This window comes from Antechinus flavipes, chromosome 1, assembly GCF_016432865.1.
Source record: "Antechinus flavipes isolate AdamAnt ecotype Samford, QLD, Australia chromosome 1, AdamAnt_v2, whole genome shotgun sequence".
In the NCBI taxonomy this organism is placed as follows: domain Eukaryota; kingdom Metazoa; phylum Chordata; class Mammalia; order Dasyuromorphia; family Dasyuridae; genus Antechinus; species Antechinus flavipes.
In genome coordinates this window covers 582383710-582409695 of record NC_067398.1, presented here as the reverse complement: position 1 = coordinate 582409695, position 25986 = coordinate 582383710, and the positions used below count along the sequence as shown (strand labels likewise).

Below are 25986 nucleotides of genomic sequence, written 5' to 3'. Positions count from 1 at the left end.
TATGATTTCAAGTATGGAGATAGTTTTGAGTATGATATTACATTAATCAGTTTCAAGTAGGGCATTTGACAAAAGTCTTTTGAACTAAAATTGAAAAGAAGGTGTAAAATCAGAGGCAAAAACACAAAATAGTAGTTAAGGTTATTTAAAAGCAAGTTGCTGAGAAAAAGCTTTGTTGTAATTTTTAAAAGGACATACTTAACCCAGACCATTCATCATCGATATGGGGTTGATTACGGCTTACATCCCACTGAAAATCAGAAGCAGTAGACTGAGAAACCTCAGTGGTAGACCCTTAAGTGAAAAAATGAACGCAAAAAAATTAAAAAACAATTTTATAATGAAGTTTTTTCACAATATTTTCTTGCTTTCTTTTTTTGGGGGGTGGGGTGGGGAAGGGAGATGGGGCTTTCTTCTTAATTGCTATGATTTCTTTCAAAGAAAAAGAAAAAGAAAGGTTTAATTCCTGGTGGCAGTGGGGGAATGAGTAAGAAGAAAAGCAATCACTAATGCTTACTAGATGGAAGCATCTGCCTTGGTCTCTAACTACACATACAAAGTGTCTCTTTTATAAGGGAAAAGAAAGGGGCCAGATCTCACTGTCCTGAAATGTTAGTATCACCTTCAGAGTAACTTCATGTTGATGAGATAATTTGCAAATTTTGCTTCCAAAAATTCCCAAAAAATTGAAAAAAACAATTTAAAATGAAATATATTTATAAAAAAGGATAATTTAATTTTGTTTCAAATAGTTTAAATTTATTTTACATACCAGAAACTGCAGTGGTGAGTGCCAGAGATGGAAAAGGAGCAGAATTCTGCTCAGCCGAATTATTTACCCTTCTGTCCACGTTACCAGACCAAGAAGCTGTCAAAACAAAGGTTACTTAGCACTTTTCAATTCACAATAACAATATTACCAGGAAAGCTTTGAAATGACAATATTTTTAAAAGACACTTTCAAACCATAAACATATACTCCAACATTCTAAGAAAAACCTAATGACTGAGGAACATTTTAAAATTAAAATCTACCATGTTCTGAATATCTCCTTTTCCCCCTCTTAGCACAGCACCTGGCACAGTAAGCACTTAATAAATACTGACTGATTACTGATAATCTCATGACACTGAAGAGAATAAGAAACTGGGATTTTTCTGTGAAGAATGAAGAAAATGAAAAAATGGGATATCAAGAATACCCATGTGGGATTTTAAGAACATTCAGGTGCCTTAACACTAGATAAAAATTAAAAGAAATTCTAATAGAACACTTTTAATTATCATATAAAAAACCACTAAAGACTATTTATTCTGTGTCAAGTCCCCACCTCTCTACCATATTGGTAAGTGAATGAGATCTTTGATACTATAAGCTCTTTTTGGACCCTGTCTTTGTCCATCTCCTTTCTTTTATTCTCAATCTCAAATGTCATACTATATGTCATTATGCTAAAATAGCTCAAAGAGGAGAGGACTAGCTATTCCACAGACCAATTTAAATAACTCTAAGAAGTTTCATAACCAAATAGTTTTTACTAAGAATATTAATCCGCGTTCCAGAGGGAGCACCTAGACAGCTGAGATAATGAATCTTATGGGTACTGGATTTAATGAATAGCTTTAAACCCCTTACTTTTGTTTTTAATTTTGTGTGTGTGCCTTTTTTTTTTTTTTTTTTGGGGGGGGGGGGGGGGGAGTGCCAAGGCAATTGGGGTTAAGTGACTTGCCCAGAATCACACAGCTAGGATGTCTTAAGTGTCTAAGACAGGATTTGAACTCAGATCCTCCTGACTGCAGGGTCAGTACTCTATCCATTTAGATGCTCTTATTTTTAATTTTAAAAGTACATGTTATTCTTTCTAAAAAGTAAATAAGTTTCTAAGTGAATCTCAAAGTATTTCATAGGGCTGTCAAATGAAGATTTTTTTTTTTTGTTGTTGGAACTCAGACAAAAAGCTCCTCACTACTTTATCTTTAAAAAATTAAGAATGTACTAGCCCTGAAGTCAAGAAGACTTGAGTTCAAATCTGCCCTCAGACACTTAAGATTTCCTAGCTGTGGGACCCTGGGCAAGTCACTTTACCTCAAATGCATCAGAGGGAAAAAAAATTGGCAAAATGGTGCTTTGCTGAAGTTATTAAATATTGACACTTAGATAAGACTAATTCTACTTTCCTTATACATTATATATATATATATTAATTTCTATATTATATACACTAACTTTCTATTGTAAGCTATTAGGCTATAGGAATTTCCTGAAAATCTTCACACACAATTCCTTCGGTGAGACTTTACTGTTATACAGTATTATTTTACTTCCTGAGGATTTTTCAAAGGCTGGAAAATTCCAAATTTTCCAGTTATACAAAGTTAGTAAATTGAATTAACATGATTTAGTAGCTCTTACCAATGCCAGGGAATAATGAACGTTCACCCCAGGTCCTTCCCACCAGGGACACACCCCAGTCTTTTCCATTTGCACTAGTATCTCCAGTATCCTGACCCCAAATAGATGGCTCAATCTTCCTCTTTCCAGCTGAAGCAGATGACACAGATGTCCATTTCTCCTCACCTGCACTGATCTGTGAAGGGATTTTTATGGACCTTTCATTCCAGCTGCCTCCATTTACAGTAGGGTTTTCATTCAATCCTGAAGAAATAGAACAATGGGTAAAAGTTATGGAGAAATAAATTTAAGGCAACATTACCTAACAATTACATCTATCCCAAAGTGGAATTTGAAGAGGATGCTTAAGAACAAGTTGAACCAAAAAGCATTTGAGGTCCCTTTGATTTTCAGATTCTGTGGATTCTCGTATGGAATTGGAAATACCCTATCAAACTAATGGAATCTGATTGTTCATTAGTATTATGACATTAAAGGAAGTATTACATACCATTTATACCGATACATTTAGATATGATAAATCTGGATAACAATGTGAGGATCCTTACAATCAATTAATCAATAGATCTATAAGCATTTATTAATTGACAACTATGCTGGCAGAAAAATAACAGAGTAGATAGAGTGCTGGACTTGGAGTTCAAAAGACCCAAGTTCCTCCTGCCTTAAGTAAGTACTAGTTGTATGACTCTGGGCAAGTCATTTAACCTCCTTCAGCCTTAGTGATCTACGAGATGGATTAATAGCATTAACCTCACTAGAGCTGTTGTGCAAACCAAATGAGATAAAAGATATAAAGTACAAACTTTATAGTAGCTTTAAAGTTGTTGCTGTTATTTTGCTTGTGCCAGGTGCTAGGGATATACATACAAAACCTGCCTAAGAAAATTACAATCTAAAGGAGTACTGCACTTCTTTCCTTTGCTAATATATTCATGCATATGAATGTCAGATGATAATGGTAGGTATGAAGATGACACCTGAAAATGCTGTCTCAAGTTTTATACAGTGTAATAAACTCAATCTTTTTAGAGATAGAATAGTATAGCACATAGACCATTAGATTTGGAGGTCAGGAAGATCTAGGTTCAAAATCCTGCTGCTGATATTTAGATATTTAACTAGATGACTACTGGCAAGGCCCTTTACTTTCTTTAGGCTTTACTTTCCTCCTCTGTAACAGCTGTAATAGCTATCTCACAAAGTTGAAATGAGACGCTATCTCACAAGGCTGAAGTGAGAATGTATGCAAAGAATACTGCAAACCTGAAAACATATTGTACAAAACTAAAAATATGTGCCTACTTATAAAGTTAAAGAGTACTTGTATTATATACTTTTTCATCAATATTGTGGGGTGGAAAGTATTAACTCAAAATGCTTTTGGGACTCATTAAAATGCTTGATTGCCTAACTCCTTACCCTGAAGGGTGAGATCTCCTTTTCCAGACTTAAAGTTGCTACCTTGAACATTGAGAAGAGAATCACCTGGTTGAAACAGAAATAAATTTCACATAACATTAAGCAGGGAACTATATAGGTCAAATTCACTTAGAAACAACATGATTTCAATTCTACTGAACAGCTGTGATTATTTAGGTTTGGTATCAGAATGGGAAGGAAGATGTGCACCAAAAATTTTCACGTCTACTTTTAGGAAACTGAGCTTTTTAAATTATTACACCACCAGAGAATCAATAAAAGGTTTAATAAGCCCTTAAATGCTTAAACTTAGAAGATTTGTGAAATTAAAACTAAAGAACTGGTTCACTAGAACTATATTCAACTTTGTCATTTTATAAGCAAAATTTTCTAAAATTAGAAATTTATGCCCGATTCCTTTCTGACTCTCCCCTCCTTTTTCTATTATTCATGATACCAGAGCTAATCCTGGTTAAATAGGATGATGACAGAAGTAAATCACTGAAAAGTATTAGTGGGATTGGGAGTTTAGAGACCTGGCTCTTTCACTAATTTAGCTATGTGATCTTAAGAGTGTAAAAGCTCTTAGTGTAAAATGGATTATATAATCTCTAAGGTCTAAGATCTCTAAGTCTAAAGTTTTGGTTATATTTTGGGCTATGCCAGATGTCTTTTCAACAATCCCAGCAGAAGCAACACTGTGACTTTGGAAAAGACTATACTACATTTAAGAACAGAGAGACAATTTGGAGTCCCTAGACATTTGCTCTTTGATGCCTAAGAACATACTAGTCACAATGTATTCTCTTTCTAAAACAGCATTTACAGGATTGTTACTAAAGAGGCTGGCAAAAAGGGCATGCATATGACAGTGAAAAAGGGATACAAACTAAAAATTACTAGGGAGTGAAACTGGAAAAATTCAACAAAAATGAGTCACTGCTGCATGATGCTGATAAATTCCACCAGGCATACAGGCAGCAGAGGAAAGAAGCAAGTAAAGACGATGAGCCCAAGGAAAAGACAACTCAAAGACTAAAGCAAACTCAACATGGTCACGCTAAGCCTTCCAGGATGAAAGTGATGGCAATGGGTAAAGCTCCAGGACAACTGGACAATCTGAGCATTAAAATGCTCAGGGGCACAGAACTAGTCCAAATGACCACTCAAGGCTCCTTTGAGCACTATCACTTTAATATCTGCAAAATACTCAAATGTTTATGCTGTAAACACTCTTTTACAAGAGGATTCAAGGACCTCAGGACCTATTCTTCCCCAGAAATGCTTGCTTCAGAATGTTCAAGGAAGACTCTAAAGACGCAAGCTGTTGACAAAAGCTCCAATGTACTAAATGTCTACATCATGATGACAAATGAGGATGACAGAAAGTATACTTTATTTTTAGGGGCAAAGGAAATACAGATGAGGGAAGCAGGCTGTTTCTTTTTCTCCTCTTAGGCTATGAGTTTTTGGTTAAGGCTATGCAGTTTTTGCTTTGCTGGGCTTTATTTTTAAAAGTATTGTATATAACAAGCAATGCTGCTAGTATTGGCTAAATCATGGGTTCTGAACTCATGATACTATGTCGTAGCTCAGAATACGAGTTCGTCTTTGATGTGTCCCTCTTATGCTCCACTAAGTACCTTTATTCTTCCTGGAACCAACGGGAAACGAAGTTGTAATAAGCTGCTCAGTGGTTACTGTATAGGCACTTTCTATCCCCGAGACAGCTGGATCCAAGGGACCAGTATCAGGCTGCACCTTGTCGCGCTTACGCTGCTGCCGTTTCTCTCTGTTACTGACTTTAGTTTCCCAGGCTCCTGACATAGCCCCAGGGAGAAAAAAAAAGGTATTTAGTAAGGACAAACCAAAAGGGTGGTGTTGAAAAAAAAAAAAAAACACAACAAAACAAACAAACTAAAAAAAACAGAAACAAAACAAATGGAACAGGGCATCATGACAAATTAAGGTCTTAGAATAAAAATCAGAACAAAGCTGGTTACATGAAAGAGTCTGATCTAACATTTTCTCGGGCAATGAACTACCAAGGGTGATACCAACTATCCTTGTGCTTTCCTCCAGACACCCTGTCAAACTTATCATCAATGTCTCATAGAAGCTGAGGGATGAGGGAACATATTTTGTGCCTTTACCTTGTTGGGGACAATACCTAAAAATGTTGTGTAAAGACATACTGGAGCATTTTTTTTAGATGACAACAAAATGGGCTCCTAAATAAGGACATTCATTGTCCTCTAATGAACTGGAAGATATTTAGGGAAAAACACTGATCTTTAAGAAGCAAAGACTAAGTAGGTAAATCTAGTTATTTAATGTATTCAGTTAAACCTTTGAAATTTAAAGAACACCCCCCACCCCAAGAAGTATGACAGGTTTTTTTTATTGAGAAATCATTGCAAGATTTCATGGTTTCATAAATTCCAATTACAAAAATGTATATTAGTAAAGTCACAGATTTGTATGAGATACAAAGTTATGAAAAGAGGAGTTAAGATGATACATCATTAAACAAATACAACTCAGAAATAGAGATGACTGCATTCCCTTCCCTGCTCAGGTACCTTCATCAACTTCCTTTCCATCATGGCGTGAACTGTTCTGCACTGCTTTAACCTCTGACTTTGATTTCTTCTTATTTTTCTTTAACTGAAAGGAAAATAAAGTGTTAACTTATTCCTAGGTAACTGAAATTGGATAGAGATATAATCTCTAGGCATATTAAAACTATTTCACCGGGATTTTATGGCTATAAGAAGTCAGAAAATATGTAATATCTATATGACACTGATATATCTATATGAATATATAGGTAGAAAGACTTTTTAACAAAAGTGACTATGTCAATCATCATATTATATCACAACATCAACAAGAAGATGTTTACTTATCTCTTTTTTAGTTCACATAAGGTAAATGTAATACATTGTATCAGGAAATTATAAACTGCTGGAGTAGGGGGACAGTTTGTTGGTTTCCACTTGTTTCCTTTCTTATAATTATATTTGAACTAATAGATTTGGCTTTTTTAGCATTCCTGACTTGGACCAAGTCTAAGCAATAGACTGTGTTTGCTCCTGAAGTACATTCAAAGAACTGAGTTGCTGTTAACCTGCTAATGTTTATTAGGATGGTAGCTGTAATTTCACTGGTGTGAAATCTTCCACTAAGACAATACCTCAACATTTTTTGGATAAGGAATTCCCCTATCACAGATAAGAAGGCAATATGGCAACCATTTATTTATAGTACCTTTTTGGATGCTCTGACAGTTTTGTCAGGTCTGTCCTTGCAAGACACTAATCTTGAGGAAAAGGATTCTTTTTTTTCTAACCCATAGAAGTCCAAAGTATGCTGCAAAGAGATGCCTTTCTCTTGTAATAAAGAGTACTGGGCTTGGAGTCAATAAGACTAAGTTCTATTCCACCCTCAAACACTTAAAAGCTGTGTGCTTCTGGACAAATCATTGAGCCTCTCTGTGCCTCAGTTTCTTCAATTATAAAAAGGGGATAATAAATATTAACACTTACTTCCCAAGGTTGTTGTTGAGAATCAGATAATTAACATAGTGCCTGACATATGAATGCTTAATACATTTTTGTTTCCCTTTCCCTTCTCCAAGTTGGAATTTTCCAAGAGTCTATCCCATCCCTTGTTTCCATTCTATTGAACCCTAACAGCTCTTACCTTAATGTACAAATCAGTCTTTAATACTTTCCCATTTACTACCATTTCAAGGTTTAAGATCTTTACCCAAACTTGCTTTTTAGTTTTCAATTATCCTGTAGTTCCTCCCTCCATGTTCTCTACCACTTGATGCTACTATATTACAAAGAATTATCACTTTGACCCTATCATTGGAATTTGATTTCTCAGAAAAGCTACCAGCAATAAAAACGACCACACACTAATTATCAAAAAATAAAGACCACAAAATATCAGCAGATAAACACATTGCACAAAATACAAATCAACTCTCCCCCCCCAATTTTTTTGCTATATTAAAATGAAGCATGAAAGCATAGTGGAAAGAAAAGTGGTCTAGGAATCAGGAAGACCAGGATTCAAGTTTTAGCCCTAACATATATAATCTGTGCAACTCTGACCAAGTCTCTTTAGTGTCTAGGTAATTTTCTACAATTATGAATTGCAAAGAAAATGTCCACTTCCACTGGTAAAGGAAGTTTCTCAATGAAATTAAATTTCTGGTATCTATCAAGGACTCACATGATCAAGTTCTTAGTTGAGAAATGGAAATGTCATTGATCAAAATAACAGCCTATCTATAATAGTATTACAATCCATAATATAATGTGCTATATAAACTTTAAATATCCAAGAATTTGTCTTCTCATAAGAATGGCAGCTAAGTGATTTACTGGATAGAGTGTGGCCCTGGAGTCAGAAGGATCTGAGGTCAAATCTGGCCTCAGACCACTTAATAACTCTGTGATTGTGGGTTGTCACTTAACTCTGATTGCCTCAGTTTCCTCATCTGTAAAATGGGCTGGAGAAGGAAATGGTAAACCACTGCACTATCTTTGCCAAGAAAACTCTCAAAAAGGTAAAAAAAAAAAAGTCAGACAAGACAGAAAAATGACTTCAAAATTAAAACAAGAATGGCAAACTACGCCAACATTTGTATAATTCATTATAAGCAATAAACATTTACCATAAGTGTCTCTGTTTCAAGTTAGTTATAAATAAAAATAATCCACCATCATACCATGCTATTAATATCCTACAGCCCAATAACAAATCGACATTTACCACAAACACGTTTTTTTAAATTTCAAATCTACCCACTTTCATGGCTAACCAGATTCTCATACACATAGAAGATACAAGAAATTGTGCAGGGGATAAACTACAATCTGAATTCTGCATTAAATTAAGTACCTCTCAACTTAAAAACTTACTAAATCTCACCAGTACTAAAAAAACTCCTTCCTATCTTCTCTTTTTGAAGCATATTGTTGGTGGTTCAGTCTAAATGCATTATTTTCCCACACAATTTCAGTGCAGTTAGGTAGAGACATTTTAAAATTCTCTGACTCTTAGGACCTGAATGTTTAAGCAGTCATCATTTTCAAGCCCCAATTTTGATGGTTATCAAAGTTCACTGGCTGAAGTTACAAAAAAGTAACTTTTCAGACACTGCAAAAAGCAGTGAAATACAATAAAAAAGTAAAGGTGTTCCAGTTTATTTTATTAATTTCAACATCAGAAGCCTTTCCTGGTTCTCTAGCAGGCCAGCAATTAACTTTGATGTAATATAACTCATTCAATAAGCCAGAGTGGATCACTCTTGTGTTTTCTGGAATTAAGGTAGACGGGTCCAAGATCTAGTCTCACCATAGATCAGCCACATAGTTTATTTTAATTATCTCATTTCCCTGTTCTATTATTTGCAAAATGGAATGCTATGCTATCTGCTTTTTAGCATTGTTCATGAAGAAAAACATTTGTCAAGTGTCATACAAGTGCTATTATATTTTATCAAATGAATAAATGCTAAGCTTTGCAGTAAATATATATAAAGTGAGACAGCACAAGCTCAGAATTGTGACTATGAAATGAGCATTGAGAACAGTAAATAAAATAATTGTCATACATGGTTGGTAATTTCTTTATAGAATACATAATTCATTGCGAAATTCTGTTTCCCAAACATGCTAGGGAACCAAATTTAGTATTTACTTAAAATTATATACCTTTACTTAATAAGTATGTCTAAAATTTTATTTCTAAAGCTAGAAGCAAGGTATCCCCATTTCCCTTCAGACTAGAAAGCATCCAGACATAAGGAGTTGGTTGTAATGATATATTTAATATTTCCTCTTTCTTCTCTTATTCAGGAACTAAGGCTAACAAAAAGTCTGTATCACAATAAGTGACATCACTGAATAGAGTGGCAGGAGGTACAAGCCAACAGTGTAAATAGAAGCTCTCCCCTAACAAAAGGCCCTTTTCATTCTAAATGACTGTAGTTCAAACCAGAGAAGGTCTTGGCAGATCTTACCTTTGAAACCAGCTGAAACACTTAGTAAGCATGCTTAAGTCTGTCAACTAAGGATAAGTATATTGGCATATACTTATGCCAATAAAGGTCTCAAAAAGGATTCAAAAGCTGTACTAGTATTGTCCCCCCATACCCACAAAAACACACCAAAAAATGTTGACAGGCTGAATTCTTCAGTATTTGTGGCCTCACCGACAGATAAAGATCACACTAATATCAGGAATGCAAGTTAAGGGGTGTCTGAAAGGATATTGTTTTGTATCCAAAAGGACTACCGTGACTCCTTCCCATTCAACCCCTCCCTCCAACAAGTTTAGGGAGTTTTCCCTTTATATAGTTTGACTCTCTGTTAAATAATTGTCTAAATATTACTAATTGCTGACATCTGGTCATTTGAGAATTTCTACCAATATCTCCATAAGGAAAATATCAAATAAATTAACTATCTGTAGTCAGGATCAGGTTCTGAGTAGAACTGATTTAAGATTCAATCTCTGGGAATATAATTCCTTTAGAAGACAATATTTTTATATATTAACCTGAATTAACATATGTAACTTGAATGTTATTTCAAACAGATCAAAAAAGGGCATTGTTTGCATCATAATGAAAAATGTCATTTCAAACTGGCTAGAACCTGGTAGTCATCTGTCAATCAATGAATAGTTGACACTTTTTACATCAAAAATCATTCTCGGTCCAAAGTAAGATGTCACAATGGAGCCTGACTAGAGCATACTGCTTTCTTTTATCTAGTGAAGCATCTTATATATCATATGCTACATGAAAGACAAATTTGTAATAAATGAAAACCTTGCATAAGCAAAAAAAAGACAATAAAAAAATCAGATACAAAAGCACAAGTAAAAAAACAAAATTATCCCTATCTATTGGTGAAATGATGGATAGCAAAGAAAACAAAACAAAAAAAGAAACTAATGGAAACAATGAAGAACTTCAGTAAAGTAGTAGGACACAATATAAATCCCTAAAATCAACAGATTTCTATACATTTCAGTAACAAAATCCAGAAGCAAAAAATAAAAAGAAGTCCAATTTAAACCTTCCAGATTTACATAAAGAGAATTACAAAGCACTACACCAAGGGGATACTTAATATATCTACATAATATGTAACAATACTCATCTGGAGGATTAAAAGTTCTAGAAGCTCAAGGAAAGTAAGTAAAGCCAAGAATTTAATGGAGGAGGGGCGGCTAGGCACAGTGGATAGAGCACCAGCCCTGAAATCAGGAGGATCTGAGTTCAAATCTATCCTGAGACACTTATTACTTCCTAATTGTGTGACCCTGGGCAAGTTACTTAACCCCACTTGCCTCAGCAAAAAAAAAAAAAAAAAAAAAAAAAAAAGAGAGAGAGAGAGAGAAGGGGGGGTGGGGGTGGGGCGGAGAAAACAAAAAAGGGAAACAGTATCTCCAGAATTCAAATTATATAGGCTGTTAGCTATTAGAGTTTGAAAATGCACTAAGACTTTAAAATACATGCATTACAAAAGCAGTAATCATCAAAACTCTTTTGTAATTGTTTAATAATAAAGCAGTTTATGAGAACAGATTAGATAAGAAAGAATGAGACAACAATATTTAAAGGCTTAACATTCCATAAAACTGGGGATGTAAATTGAGGGAAAACTCGCTATTTGATAAAGATGATGAGAAAACTGCAGTCGTTTGGAGGAAAAATGAATATACAACCTGAATGTCACAGTATTAAAAAAAAAAAAAAAAAAAACAAGAGAACCGGTAGTATTCACAATTATGGCTACAGGCAAAGTTTTTAATCAAACAAGGAATAGAAGCAATCACAAAAGATAAAATAATTTTAATTACATACATGCATACATGAAACTGAAAGGTCTTTGTATATCAATGAAGAAGGAATGAGGAGGAGAAAGAGGAAAAGGAGAAAGAGGAAGAGGAAGAAGTGTAATGCCGGAGAAACTGAGGGAGGAGAGAGATTAGAGAGTTTTTAATATTTTATTAATGGGAGAGTAAGATTAACTGGACAGGACTCTCATCTCAAATTATCCAGTCAGACAGAGATAAAGATATACTGGGACCAAGGAATCCATGTTGGTCCCAGGGCTGGAGGAGACTGTCAACTCAAAGAATCCAGCACCCAGCATCCAGCCGCCAGCCTCCAGCAATGAATGGAGGAACCCCAACTTCTTAAATATCTTTTCTCTAAACAAAGGAAGGAGTAAGAAGCGCGGGGAAAACTTCTGTCAGGATGGGGGAGGCCATAAATCCTAAAAATCCAGAAACAGCATGTCTGAATAAACAGAAGTAAAGATATCAGTGAGGTATCTTGGAATATTTTAGAGGGATATTGTAAATCCTTGAGGACAGAAAAGAGTCAGGAGGCCTGCTCTCTTGTTTATCTTGCTAATTTATAACCTTTGAACAAATAGTCCCCAGTCTTACTGGGTCAGAGGGGGATTTACAACTAAAGAGATTGAGACAGAACAGTTAAGGAAACTGAGACAAGGGAAACTCGTACAGGGAAACTGAGTCAGGACAGTTAAAGAGAACTGTGGCATAACAGAAGCAGAAGCAGCAACAGCATGGTCAACTAGGAAAATATCTATGTCAAATATCCAAAATAAAGGTCTGATATGTAAGAAATGAATGTAAGACTAAGACCATTTACTTATGTGGTAACTACAATCTAATAATGATATGAATGAAAGATTACTCCAAGTTACTAGTAATAAAACATGAAAATCAAAGTCAAACAACTCTGAGGTTTTTCTTCACATCCAGCAAAGTGGCAAAGATGACAAAAGATGTATATATGGAATAGTCAATGTTTGGGCGGGAAAAATGAGCACAATAATGCATTATTGGAGATGTGAATTAGTAACACCATTTTGTAAAACAATTTCAAATTATGCTTTTAGAGAAGTGATTAAAACATCCCTACTCCTTAGATTCCAAGGCTAGTTATATTACCAAAGAATGTCAAAAACAGAAAGGTTCCACCCACACCAAAACATTCATGGCCATATTGGATTAAACCACCACAGTGGTGCTTTTTTGTAAAAGCAAAGAATTGGAAACTTCTTTGGAAATTGTCCAAAGATTGAGGAATGGCTAAACAAATCATGGTATAGGAACATAACAAAGCTCTAAGAAATATTCAATTATGAGAACTCAGAGAAACAATGGTGCACATATATATGAACTGGATAGCAAAGACAACAAAACAAAGAAAAGAAACTAATGGAAACAATGAAGAACTTCACAGTGAAATGACATATATTCAGTGAACATTATGTAAACAGAAAGATCAATAAAATTAAAGTGAACTCTGTTATTATAATAATCAAATTGGCCACAAAAAAGGGCCAAGAAAATGTACTTTTCCTCCCACTTATTTATAGAAGTTAAGGGTCCACAGATGTGAAATATGGTAATTTAGCAATCAATCTATAAATATTTATTATGCAGGGAAGGAGGAGAGGGAAGATAAAGGGGAGGACAGCTGTGATAGCCCTTGTGGACACAAATAAAATGAATGAAGCAATTTTTAGTTGTAAAGTCAGACATATTCTCTTAGCTGGTTAGTTTACTGGGTTGCTTCCTCCCCCCGCCCCCATTTTTTAAAATATGAGACACTAACATTTGTCCTAAAGGCAGGACAACTGGAATGTAAATGCTGTTTCAAGTCACTTATCTGCTGTATGATCTTGGGTAAATCAAATTACCTCTCCCTCTCAATTTGTTCATCTATAAAATGGGATCAATAACAACACCTATTTCACAGGGTTGTTATACAGATAAAATGAAATAAAATGTATAAAGTGGCAAATCTTAAAAGCATTATGTAAATGATGTATTAATCTTTATTACAAGAGATGGTTTGCCAGGAAGGCACATTCAATAATGAATGTGATTTATAGATAAAAAAGTTTTAGTAAAAATAAAATTGTAAGGAAAAATGTCAAGAATATTAAAGTCCAGAGTAATCTGAAGATGGCATTAAAATATTGAAAAATGTTATTTTTTCCTTTTGGCTATATTGGGATAAGGAGAAGAATTTGCTTCTGTTTCTCATTCCAAACAGAATGGCTTTTGTATTGGGAAGAATAAAACAAAAGTATTATTTTTGAGTAAATTAAGCTTTCTGGAGCTTCTCTAAGGTATATGGTGAATATTTTTCTATCTTCACTTTGATTTCTAATAGATACGAGCAGTTTTCATTTTTTCATTTCTTGAAATGCAACATCCAGGCTTTGATTTTCAAGAAGTTCATGATTCTTAAAGTATCTCTTTGATCTATTTTCTAAATTGTTTTTGACATCAGGTATTTTACAATTTTTTTTTCCTTTTTTTAATCTTTTGATTTTTATTCTACTATTTCTGTCTCACAGAACCATTTATTTGTTTGGTCTATTCTATTCTTCAGGGGCTTACCATCTTTCTTCTAAGCTATTATTCTTTCAATTCTTTTATTCAAAGTTTTAAATTTCATTAAAAATTTTTTTGCTTCATTCTTTTAAGGTCATTATGTAGTTAGTACTTGTAGAAAATCCAGTTTTTCCTCTGAGCTTCTATAATCATTTTGAAGTTACAACCTTCTTGAAGGGAATCTCTATATGTACAATAATCTTTATATTGAGTGGTGCTTTTCTTGATTTACTCATCCCCCACCCCGACTTTAGATCCTCAATAAGGACTTGTGCCAAAACCAGGTTCTAGCCCCTGCTGTGATGGTGAGTTGGATGATCTGGCCCTACTTGGTCTCATCCTAGGTTCCTATGCTGACTTCCACCCTCCCTGGATCTGATGTCCTAATCATGGATCTACAAGATCTTTTATGGTAGTGGTATCAAGCTAGAGATATTAATCTATAATATAAAGAACTCTACAGGATACATAATGACATTAAAATGTAGTATTATTGGTTTTGTTTTATTTTTATTTTTATTTATTCATTAAATGTTTTCTGCTTGGCTAAAATGACAGGAAAAGATAATAACGAATGTTGGAGGGGATGTGGGAAAACTGGGACACTGATACATTGTTAGTGCAACTGTGAACGAATTCAACCATTCTGAAGAGCAATTTGGAACTATGCTCAAAAAGTTACCAAACTTTGCATATCCTTTGACCCAGTAGTGTTACTATTGGGCTTATATCACAAAGAGATTTTAAAGAAGGGAAAGGGACCTGTATGTGCAAAAATGTTTGTGGCAGCCCTTTTTGTAGTGGCTAGAAATTGGAAATTGAATGGATGCCCATCAATTGGAGAATGGCTGAATAAATTGTGGTATATGAATGTTATGGAATATTATTGTTCCTTAAGAAATGACCAGCCTTAGACACATAGAGACTCCATAGTTCTTAGAATCATTCTGTCTTGAAATGCTAGAGTAGAAGTGTCAAACTCATGTCCTAATCTGACTACTGCAGCACAGCACTGGTAACTATAGAGCTTCAGAAGGCAGCCCAGAATCTGAACTTGGGGCTTAGACTAGATTCCAATCTTTTTCTCTCTGGACAAAGAAAAAACATGTAGACTAGAAATTTGTTTGCCTTTCCAGTGTTGGTTTTATTTGTAACCTCCTTTCCCATTTTCTGCTGTTTTTTGCAGAAACCTGAAATGGAAGAAGTACCTGTAGTTTCTGCTGGTTTTCTTATTTCATCATTTGGTCTAATGTGAATTTAAGTTTTTTGCTGGATCATATCTGTCATAGCTAAGTGGGCTGCCTACATTCAGGCAGCATTCTGGTCAGAAATCCCAAAGTTAAATCCAAGAAAACTGAGACTATTAAGAGAGCATCCAGTTGTCTTCAATCAATTCAAAACCTGGTCAAGGAAAAAACAAATTCCTGAAGTAACCTCAATGGAAAGCTTGAATGAAGAATGAATAATATCTTAATGACCAAAAAAGGATTAAGGGGAAAAGTTTATAAACAAGAGCTATAAGATTTCTTCTTTTCCTAGCAAAATCTACAATTCATTAAAAAAAAAAAAAAGCTAGTGAACAATTAGATATTGATTACTAATAATCAACAAGGATTCAGAGCTAAGCTAAGCTACCAAACTCATTGGAGAATGGGGTGTTATGGGCCAGAACTCTGAAACAAGGATTCTTACAAGATGTTAAGTCAGTGGAATTGATGAAACAATGGTTATCCAGTTTAGCATGGTGCTTAATAGTTCTCTAAGTTCAATATGATTCACTCAATCTCACACAAATAATGGTTTCCTAGTGATATAATGATTGGTTTATACTCAGTGTAGAGCATATAAGCTAAGACAAACTCAGCCAAAGGAGGTAGAGACAGATTCATTCCATAGTCCACCTTTGTAGTAGTTAGAAGCTGAAGCACAAGGCCTTGGACTGAGAGAGATTCATTGCATCTTCGGTCGGCTCCTGGAGACTGAGAGACAGATTCTTTCATTCCATCTCATACCCGTGGAGGCAAGCTCCTCCTTAACTTTTCCACTGAAACCAAGACTCCAGACGGCTTTTAAGAAAACTAACAGGGCCCCAGGAAAGGAGACAAGACTTTGAAAGAGATAATAAAGGATTTGGACTTTAACAACTGGCTATTTCTTTTATGGTGATTAATCTGCTGAAACAAAAAGGCTGCTCCAAAGACTTCCAGAAAACCAATCAAAGAACATTAACATGGGGGAGTGGGGGGTGGAGGATGGGATGGGGGGGGCTGCGGTAAGTAGACTAGATGAGAGAAATGCTATAAATATCGTATAATTGGCATTTAGCAAAAAAGGTGACCTGTCATCCTATACTTGAGTAAAAATGGAAAGACAGGTAAAATTAGAAGACAGAAGAGTTGGAATATTCCAGGCTCTACAAATTTATCACATTAAGCGAGAATATTATATATTACCAACAACGTCCAGCAACAAAATATACAGAGAAAAAACCATTTAAAATAACTATAGATAATATAAAATATTTGAGAGTCTACTTACCAAGGGAAAGTCAGAAACAATATGAACACAATTACAAAACACTTTCACCACAAAAATAAAGTCAGATCTAATCAACTGGAAAAATATCAAATGCTCATGGGTAAGCTGAGCTAATATAATAAAAATGACAATATTCCCTAAATTAATCTACTTATTCAGTGCCATACCCAATCAAACTCCCAAGAAATTACTTCAAAGAGCAAGAAAAAAAATACTATGGGTCTATGACCTAGGCATAAAGAACGAGACTATAAATAAATTAGAGGAACATAGAATAGTTTATCTCTCAGACTTGTGGAGGAGAAAGAAATTTGTGACCAAAGATGAACTAGAGACCATTACTGATCACAGAATAGAAAATTTCGATTACATCAAATTAAAAAGCCTTTGTACAAATAAAACTAATGCAAACAAGATTAGAAGGGAAGCGACAAACTGGGAAAACATTTTCACAGTTAAAGGTTCTGATAAAGGCCTCATTTCCAAAATATATAGAGAACTGACTCAAATTTATAAGAAATCAAGCCATTCTCCAATTGATAAATGGTCAAAGGATATGAACAGACAATTTTCAGAGGATGAGATTGAAACTATTACCACTCATATGAAAGAGTGTTCCAAATCATTATTGATCAGAGAAATGCAAATTAAGACAACTCTGAGATACCACTACACACCTGTCAGATTGGCTAAGATGACAGGAAAAAATAATGAAGAATGTTGGAGGGGATGCGGGAAAACTGGGACACTAATGCATTGTTGGTGGAGTTGTGAACGAATCCAACCATTCTGGAGAGCAATCTGGAATTATGCCCAAAAAATTATCAAAATGTGCATATCCTTTGATCCAGCAGTGTTTCTATTGGCTTATATCCCAAAGAAATACTAAAGAAGGGAAAGGGACCTGTATGTGCCAAAATGTTTGTAGCAGCCCTGTTTGTAGTGGCTAGAAACTGGAAAATGAATGGATGCCCATCAATTGGAGAATGGCTGGGTAAATTGTGGTATATGAATGTTATGGAATATTATTGTTCTGTAAGAAATGACCAGCAGGATGAATACAGAGAGGCTTGGAGAGACCTACATGAACTGATGCTAAGTGAAATGAGCAGAACCAGGAGATCATTATACACTTCGACAACGATATTGTATGAGGACATATTTTGATGGAAGTGGATTTCTTTGACAAAGAGACCTGAGTTTCAATTGATAAATGACGGACAAAAGCAGCTACACCCAAAGAAAGAACACTGGGAAACGAATGTGAACTATCTGCATTTTTGTTTCTCTTCCCGGATTATTTATACCTTCTGAATCCAATTCTCCCTATGCAACAAGAGAACTGTTCGGTTCTGCAAACATATATTGTATCTAGGATATACTGCAACATATCCAGCATGTAGAGGACTGCTTGCCATCTAGGGGAGGGGGTGGAGGGAGGGAGGGGAAAAAAAAAATCGGAACAGAAATGAGTGTAAATATAATGTAATTATTAAAAAAAAATTTAATAATAAAATAAAAAAAAAAAAGAGAAAAAAAAAAAAAAAAAAAAAAAAAAAAAAAAAAAAAAAAAAAAAACCAAAAAAAAAAAAAAAAAAAAAAAAAAAAAAAAAAAAAAGAAAAAAAATACTAACAAAATGTCAAGCATTTCAAGAGAATTAATGAAAAATAAAAGCAAAAAGCAAATGAAGTGTGCCAGATTCAAAACCATTTGGTACTGGCTAAGAAATAGAGTAGTTGATCAGGAATAGGTTCACAGGACAAAATAGTCAATGACTATAGTAATCTAGTGTTTGACAAACCCAAAGACTCCAGCTTTTGGGATAAAAACTCACTATTTGACAAAAATTGCTGGGAAAATTGGAAACTAGTATAGCAAAAATTAGGCACTGACCCATACCTAACACTCTATACTAAGATAAGATGAAAAAGGTTTCATGATTTAGACATAGTGGTATTATAAGCAAATTAAAAGAAAAAAGGATAGTTTACCTCTCAGATCTGTGGAGAAGGAATTTGTGGCCAAAAAAAAAAAAAAAAAAAAAAAACAAGTATATTACTCAATGCAAAATGTATAATTTCAATTATATTAAGTTAAAAAGTTTTTTAACAACCAAAACCAATGCAGACAAGATTAGAAGGGAAACAACAAAGTGGGAATTTTTTTTTTTTTACATTCAAGAGTCCTGATAAAGGCCTCATTTCTAAAATATATAGAGAACTGACTCAAATGTATAAGAATTCAAGCCATTTTCTAATTAATAAATAGTCAAAGGATATGAACAGCTAATTTTCAGACAAAGAAAGCCATTTCTAGTCATATTAAAATCTAGATCACTATTGATCAGAAATTAAAACAACTCTGGGGTACCACTACACACTCTCAAGATAATTTAAGATGACAGGAAAAGATAAATGTTGGAGGTGATGCGGGAAAACTGGGACACCAACACATTGTTGGAATTGTGAACTGATCCAACCTTCTGGAGAACAATCTAGAACTATGCCCAAAGGGCTATCAAACAGTGCATACCCTTTGACCCAGCAGTGTTTCTACTGGGATTATATCCTAAAGAGATCTTAAAGGAGGGAAAGGGACCCACATGTGCAAAAATGTAGTGGCCCTTTTTGTAGTGGCAAGAAAATGGAAACTGAGTGGATGCCCATCAGTTAGAGAACGGCTGAATAAGTTATGGCATATGAATGTTATAGAATATTATTGTTCTATAAAAAATGATCAGCAGGATAACTTCAGAAAAGCCTGGAAAGACTTACATGAACTGATGCTAAGTGCAATGAGCAGAACCAGGAAATCATTATATATTGCAACAAGATTATATGACGATCAACTCTGATAGACATGGCTCTTTTCCACAATGAGATGATTGAGGCTAGTTCCAATGGTCTTGTGATGAAGAGAACTATCTGCACCCAGAGATTGGACTGTGGTAACTGAATGTGGACAACAGTATTTTCACTCTTTTTTTTGTTGTTGTTATTTGCTTACATTTTGTTCTTTCTCTCTCTCTTTTTTTTTGATCTGACTTTTCTCGTGCAGCATATTTGTTGAAATTTTTGTAGAAATGCATGTTTAACATATATTGGATCGCTTGTTGGCTAGTGGGGGGAGGTGGGAGGAAGGGAGGGAAAAATTAGAACATAAGGTTTTGTTAAGAGTGAATGATGAAAATTAACCATGTATATATTTTGAAAATAATAATAAAAAAAAAAGACAGAACATTGACTCAGAGTGAACTCAGAGCAGCAGAAATAAATAAAAGTTGGGGTAAAGCAACTGTCCTCTTTAGACAACTAGAGAGAACCTTAGAAGAAAGATCCTACTACAAATTACAGTTTGTGCCCCGGAGAAAAGAAACCACCTCCAGACTCATCAGAATAGACTTAATATCAGGCATTTGGATGAGGGAGGCAAATCAGCCTCAGAACTTTTACTTCACCAACTTTCACCTCAGGAAAAGGGGTATAGATTAGGGGAAGATTTAAAGGACCTTCCTTATCAGGACTCAGTCCCAGAAGGAAATAGTACATACATGGGTGAGGTAGAACAGCAGAAGGGAACAGACATATACTACACAAAGCAGTAAAGGATGACAGTTAAAAATGTCTCACAAATAAATGTTAAAGATTTAAATCTGGGAGATAAAAATTCATTATTTGGTAAAAACTTGTGGGAAAAGCTCGAAAGCAGTTTGGCAGAAATAAGGCATAGAACAATATCATAAACCATGTAACAAGATATGGTTCAAAATGAATGCATGACCTAAATTCAAAAGGAGATATCACAAGAAAATGAGAAGAACATGGAACATATTACCCATCAGATTCATGGATAGAACAATTTGTGAATAAGCAAAAGCATTGTGTGTGGTAAATGGATAATCTTGATTATATTAAACTGAAAAGCTTTTGTACAAACCAACACAGCCAAGATTAGAAGGAAAGGATTTTCCTTTCAATTTCAAAGACTCTTTTAAAAGTTTCTATTTATAAAGTTTAAAAGTTTCTAAATATATAAAGATCTTTGTCAAATTTATAACTACCCGAGTCATTCTCCAATTGATAATCAAAAGTTAACAACTTGTAGTTTTTTGATGAAGAATCAAAACTATATACTCCTTTGAGACGTCATCTTACACCTATCAGATTGGTTAAAATGATAGAGGCCTTTCAATTAGGGAATGACTAAACAAGTTGTAGTATAATATTATGATGGAATACTATTTATTGTGCTATATGAAATGATGAACTGGTTGATTTTAGAAAAACATGGAAAAACTTGGACTTATGAAAGAAGAGGCCATGTACTTCAGAGAAAGAGCCATAATTCAAAGTATGTACAGTATGGTTTTAAATATGATATATCTGAGTGTATGTACATATATTTGTGATTAATTGTAGCTTTCTCTAGGAGTAGAAAGGGAAAAGAGGGAAAACAAAAAAGCTGGATAGCTTTGAAAACTACATGTAGTACTTATTAAATAATTTTTAAAGTTTACTTTTTTAAGTAAACAATCAAATCCAAATTTATGGTTTTATGTTGAATTCTTTATGCTTTTTTATATATACAGAAATGTTTAAAATGAATAAAAAAATAACCAGAAAAACAAAATTCAAATAGTCATTAATAGAGTGATGTCAAAATAACCTCTTTATATCTTGTCCAAAACCCATCTCTCCCTTCAAATAATTCTGAACTTCACTTCTGATTTTCACCCCTAAAATGAGGCATTTATTATGTCACTCCTCTGCTTAGATTAGCATTCAAGGTTTTCTAAAACCGTAATCTACTTTTCTAGCTTTATCTTGTATCTCCTCCAAACCTTTCATACTCCTGTTACATTGAAATAAATCTGTCTCCAGAGATCTCCTGTCTCTATACTTCTCACCAATTTCCTATATCAAGAATAATTATAATAGCATTATATAACATGTAACAACATTAGTTTTTTTTAAAGCATCTTATCCTCATAGCAACCTGATAGTTGCTATTGTCAACTATATTTTATAGAAGATGAAACTGAGGCAGATAAGAGGTTAAATGACTTGCTTAGAAATCAGAACAACCCTGAGGTTTCATCTCGGACTCTGCAAGTTGGCAAAGATGACCAAAAATATAGCACCAAAATTAGAGAAGTTGTGGAATTTCAGCACATTAATGTTCACCTTTCCTTTTTGAAGAGGAACAATGTCATCATGATGCAATAGGTGATGACTAGCCCACAAATTCTATTTAAGTGAGGTAAAATCCCTAACAATGCAGTCTGCTTCAATCACATGCAGCCTCACTTAGGTCTACTGATAGACTGGGGATAGCCTGGAAAGAAGCAGATGACATCTGAACAAACCTTAAGCAGTCCACAGCACCTGTTTCAGCCAGCTTCATGCCACTGGTTCAATTGTCCTCACCTACTTATTCTGCTGGGAGGAAGTCTTCATATGCTTAGAATAGACATCCCTCTAACTCAATGACAGGTCTTCAAACTGATTTAGCCCATCTGCCAAGAGTTTTACCAGGGTGTGGCCACTGTGCATGTTAGTTTCTTAAAGTCAGGGGTGAAAGAGCCAGATCATAAATGGGCATCAAAAGTAGATGAGCAGAGCTGTTCTGTACATTTGGATTATAGATGGAACTGTGAGGTGATATGACCATTTTGAAAGCAATTTGGAATTATGCAAAAAAAGTGACTATAATGTCCATATCTTTTGAAGCTCAGATTACAATACTAGATTATCCCCCGAGAACAGTCCCCACATACACCAAATTATTTACAGTGGCACCTTTTTGTGACATATAAGAAGAACAGGAAGCAAAGTAGATGCCCATCAATTGAGAAATGGATAAACAAACTGTGATACAAGAATATAATGTATTATAACTGTTGTAAGAAATGTTCTGTGTGATGAATACAGAAGCAAGAAAGACTTATATGAACTGATGCAGAGTGAAGTAAGCAGAACCAATAAAACCATAAGCACAATAACCATAATAATGTAAACAGAAAGAACATACCAAAAATTAAAATGTAACAAAATTATAAAGCTCAGGTTGGATTTGAATGAAGAGAAATGAGAAAACATTTCTGTGAGAGGTACTTATACATTGCATGTTCAGATATTTTCAATGTATTGATCAATTGTGCTAATTCTTTTCTACTTAAAAAAAAAAAACTATTTATCATATGTGATGGCACTCTGGGAAAAGAGGGGGAGGGATGTTTAGGATAACTATGGTTATGTAAAAAAGAAAAAAGAAAAATAAAAACTTCTTTTAAAAAAATGACTTGCCCACAGTCACATAACTATTGTCTGAGGCTGTATTTGAACTCAGGTCTTCTTGACCCCAGATCCAATAAGTTTCCAAAATATACTTGCACTAAAACAAAAATCTTAGCAGTACAATTTTGCAGGTCAATCATCAATATTTGTGAAGAGTATATGAAATAGCATGTGAAAAAGCAAATGAAATACTTCAAAGTATCACTGCAGGGAGACAAGTTGACTTAGGTATAGTCCCTTTGGATTCTCTTTTTACATCCTGCAAAGTTCCTCACACATAATAAATATTCATAAATATTTTTAACAGATTAAGAAATTGGAAAAACTTATCAATCAAGTAAATGGAGCTATGTGAACTCTACCAGACAGCTTAGTATTGACAAAGCATTGGGGATTTTTGACTCTAACGGCTCCACATTTTCCATTTAATGGCTCCAAAAGCTACAATTCATATCATATATAGAATTCTTTCTATAAAGTATATAATGTAAGGTTTATATCAAATGATTCCATTAACAACTGTGTGGGTATCAAAAGTTATGTTTCTCAATAATCCCCCAGTGAAAATGAAGGGGCTGGATTAGACCTCTTAAGATACCTTGCAGCTCTTTAGTAACTATGAAAACAAACTATTCAAATGTTAACCTTAATAGATTTGTCCTCTTTTACTGTGATTTGATTCCAAATACCAAGCACAATTAGCAAGACTTTTACAATTACAACGTGCAAAGTAATAATACCAACGCCACAGTTCTAAAAAGTAGAGGCAAAGATGTTGAACCAAAATGGAGTTTTGTTCCATATTAATCAGAATGTCTCAGGATATAAAGCATAAATCAAGAGGCAGAATGACCAAAGTAATTATAAATAGTTGCAAGTGTCATTAACTAATAATATCAAATGTGTGCCCAGAACACAGGTGACTTGTGGGACAATATGGCCCCTTCATTAAAAAAATTTTTTTTTGGTTTACCAGGATATAGCAGATATCAGAGTGTATTAAATAAGTGCTTTGGTTGGTATCTTACTCTGTAGAGAAATCCAAGAAACAGTGATGAGAAATTGAAGATGTGGCAATTGCTTTCAACACATTTATTGGCATTTCTGGAGAGAAATAATTAAAAGTTGATTCTTTACCAAATTGTTCTAGTTACAAATCTGAGAGTTAATTTTGGAATACCACAAGGGAAATGGTTTGTTTACTAAAAGTAAACTTTGTCAAACAAATAGATGATTATGCTTAATTACAATAAAATACTGATTCAATGAGTCACGGATCATAAAATTAATGTTCTAAAGGACCTTAGAGATTATCTAGTCCAGATCCCTAATTTTAAAAATGACAAAACTAAAGAAGGTTTTATTAATTCTAAAACACAGGTACTTTGTTGCCTGGGATGCTCACATTTTGTACTGGACAATAGGATACCATCCCCTTCCCCCAGAAAAGATTCTGTTGTTTATTTATGAAGGCATGAGCTATTAACCGAAGGAGGAGGAAATTCTCTTAACTTCAACTAACCTTTTCATTTTTCTTTTCTCCATCTAGCTGCTGCTGCTGCTGCTGCTGCTGTTGTTGTTGTTGTTGCTGCTGCTGCTGCTGCTGCTGCTGTTGCTGCTGCTGTTGCTGTTTTGCAGTTTCTCTTCGAGGGGCTACAATTACTTCTTCCTCTGGCACTTCAAGCACAGTTCGTCCATTTGGCTGCAAATAGGTTGTAAAAATGTTTATAGTTATAAAATGGTCAGAATAAATCACATTAAGGCATCAAATACAGCAAGTAATACATATTATAACAAAATGTTACAAGGTTTTATGTATCAAACTTATTTAAGAACAAGTGTCCACCAAATTTGATTTGTTAACAGTATAAATATTCAAACAAATTATTGTAGGATTAAAAAACCCTACAGCATTTTAGATTTGGAATTGGAAGAAAGATGGATGTGGCTCTCCTCAACAATGAGATGATTCAAACCAGTTCCAATGATCTTGTGATGAAGAGAGCATCTACACTCAGAGAGAGGGCTGTAGGAACTAAGTATGTTTCACAACATAGCATTTTAACTTTTTTTTGTTTGCTTGCATTTTATTTTCTTTTTCATTTTTTCCTGTTAGATTTGATTTTTCTTGTGTAGCAAGATAATTGTATAAATATATATACATATATTGGATTTAACATATATTTCTATCACATATTAACATATATTGGATTACTTGTCATCTAGGGGAGAGGGGGGAAAAAGGGGTAACAACAAAGAAAAAAGAAAAAAAATCACTTAAAATAAAATGGTTTTATACAATCAAACCCAATAAAGTAAGAATAAAAAGGAAAACAGTAAACTAGGGGGGAAAATCTTTGCAAAAAATTTCTATCATAAAGGACTCATTTCTAAGATATAAAGAACCAATTAAAATTTATCAGAAAAAAACCATTCCCCAGCTGATAAATGGTTTAAGAAAAGAAATCAGTCTTATCTAAAGTCATAAGAAAAAACATTCCAAATCACTACGAATTAGAGAAATACAAATTAAAACAATCTTGATATTTTCCCTCTGACCCCTCAAATTGACAAAAAGGAAAAATGATAAATATTGGAGTTATGGGAAAGTAGATATAATTTTACACATGGTTAGCAGAACTATGAATGTGTACAATTATTTTGAAGGACAATTTAGTATTATAATCAAAGTTACTGTACAATCTTAGCATATCCAGTTATACTTCTGGTAAGGCCTATGCCACAAGCTGATTAAAAAACAAAAGTAGGAAAAGGTTCTAAACTGGAAACTATAAGGAACATTATTAGTTGAGGATTTGCTGATTAAGTTATGCTAAAAGATGTAA

The 25986-nt window shown here is 34.2% G+C and overlaps 1 protein-coding gene across 5 annotated transcripts in view; it reads right to left on the bottom strand.

Annotated features, from left to right (window-relative positions):
- MTDH (metadherin) overlaps nt 1-25986 on the bottom strand; it is a 67065-nt gene that overhangs the window by 22816 nt on the left and 18263 nt on the right. Inside the window, exons 2-8 of one of the 5 annotated variants that reach the window (XM_051970893.1) lie at nt 24663-24842; nt 6418-6502; nt 5479-5655; nt 3836-3901; nt 2414-2656; nt 773-868; nt 199-294 (exon numbers count right to left, since the gene is read on the bottom strand). In XM_051970893.1, coding sequence (XP_051826853.1) covers nt 199-294; nt 773-868; nt 2414-2656; nt 3836-3901; nt 5479-5655; nt 6418-6502; nt 24663-24842 — 943 coding nt within the window. The remainder of the gene's footprint in view (nt 1-198; nt 295-772; nt 869-2413; nt 2657-3835; nt 3902-5478; nt 5656-6417; nt 6503-24662; nt 24843-25986) is intronic. The other 4 variants (XM_051970896.1, XM_051970895.1, XM_051970894.1 and 1 more) reach the window with 4 other exon arrangements.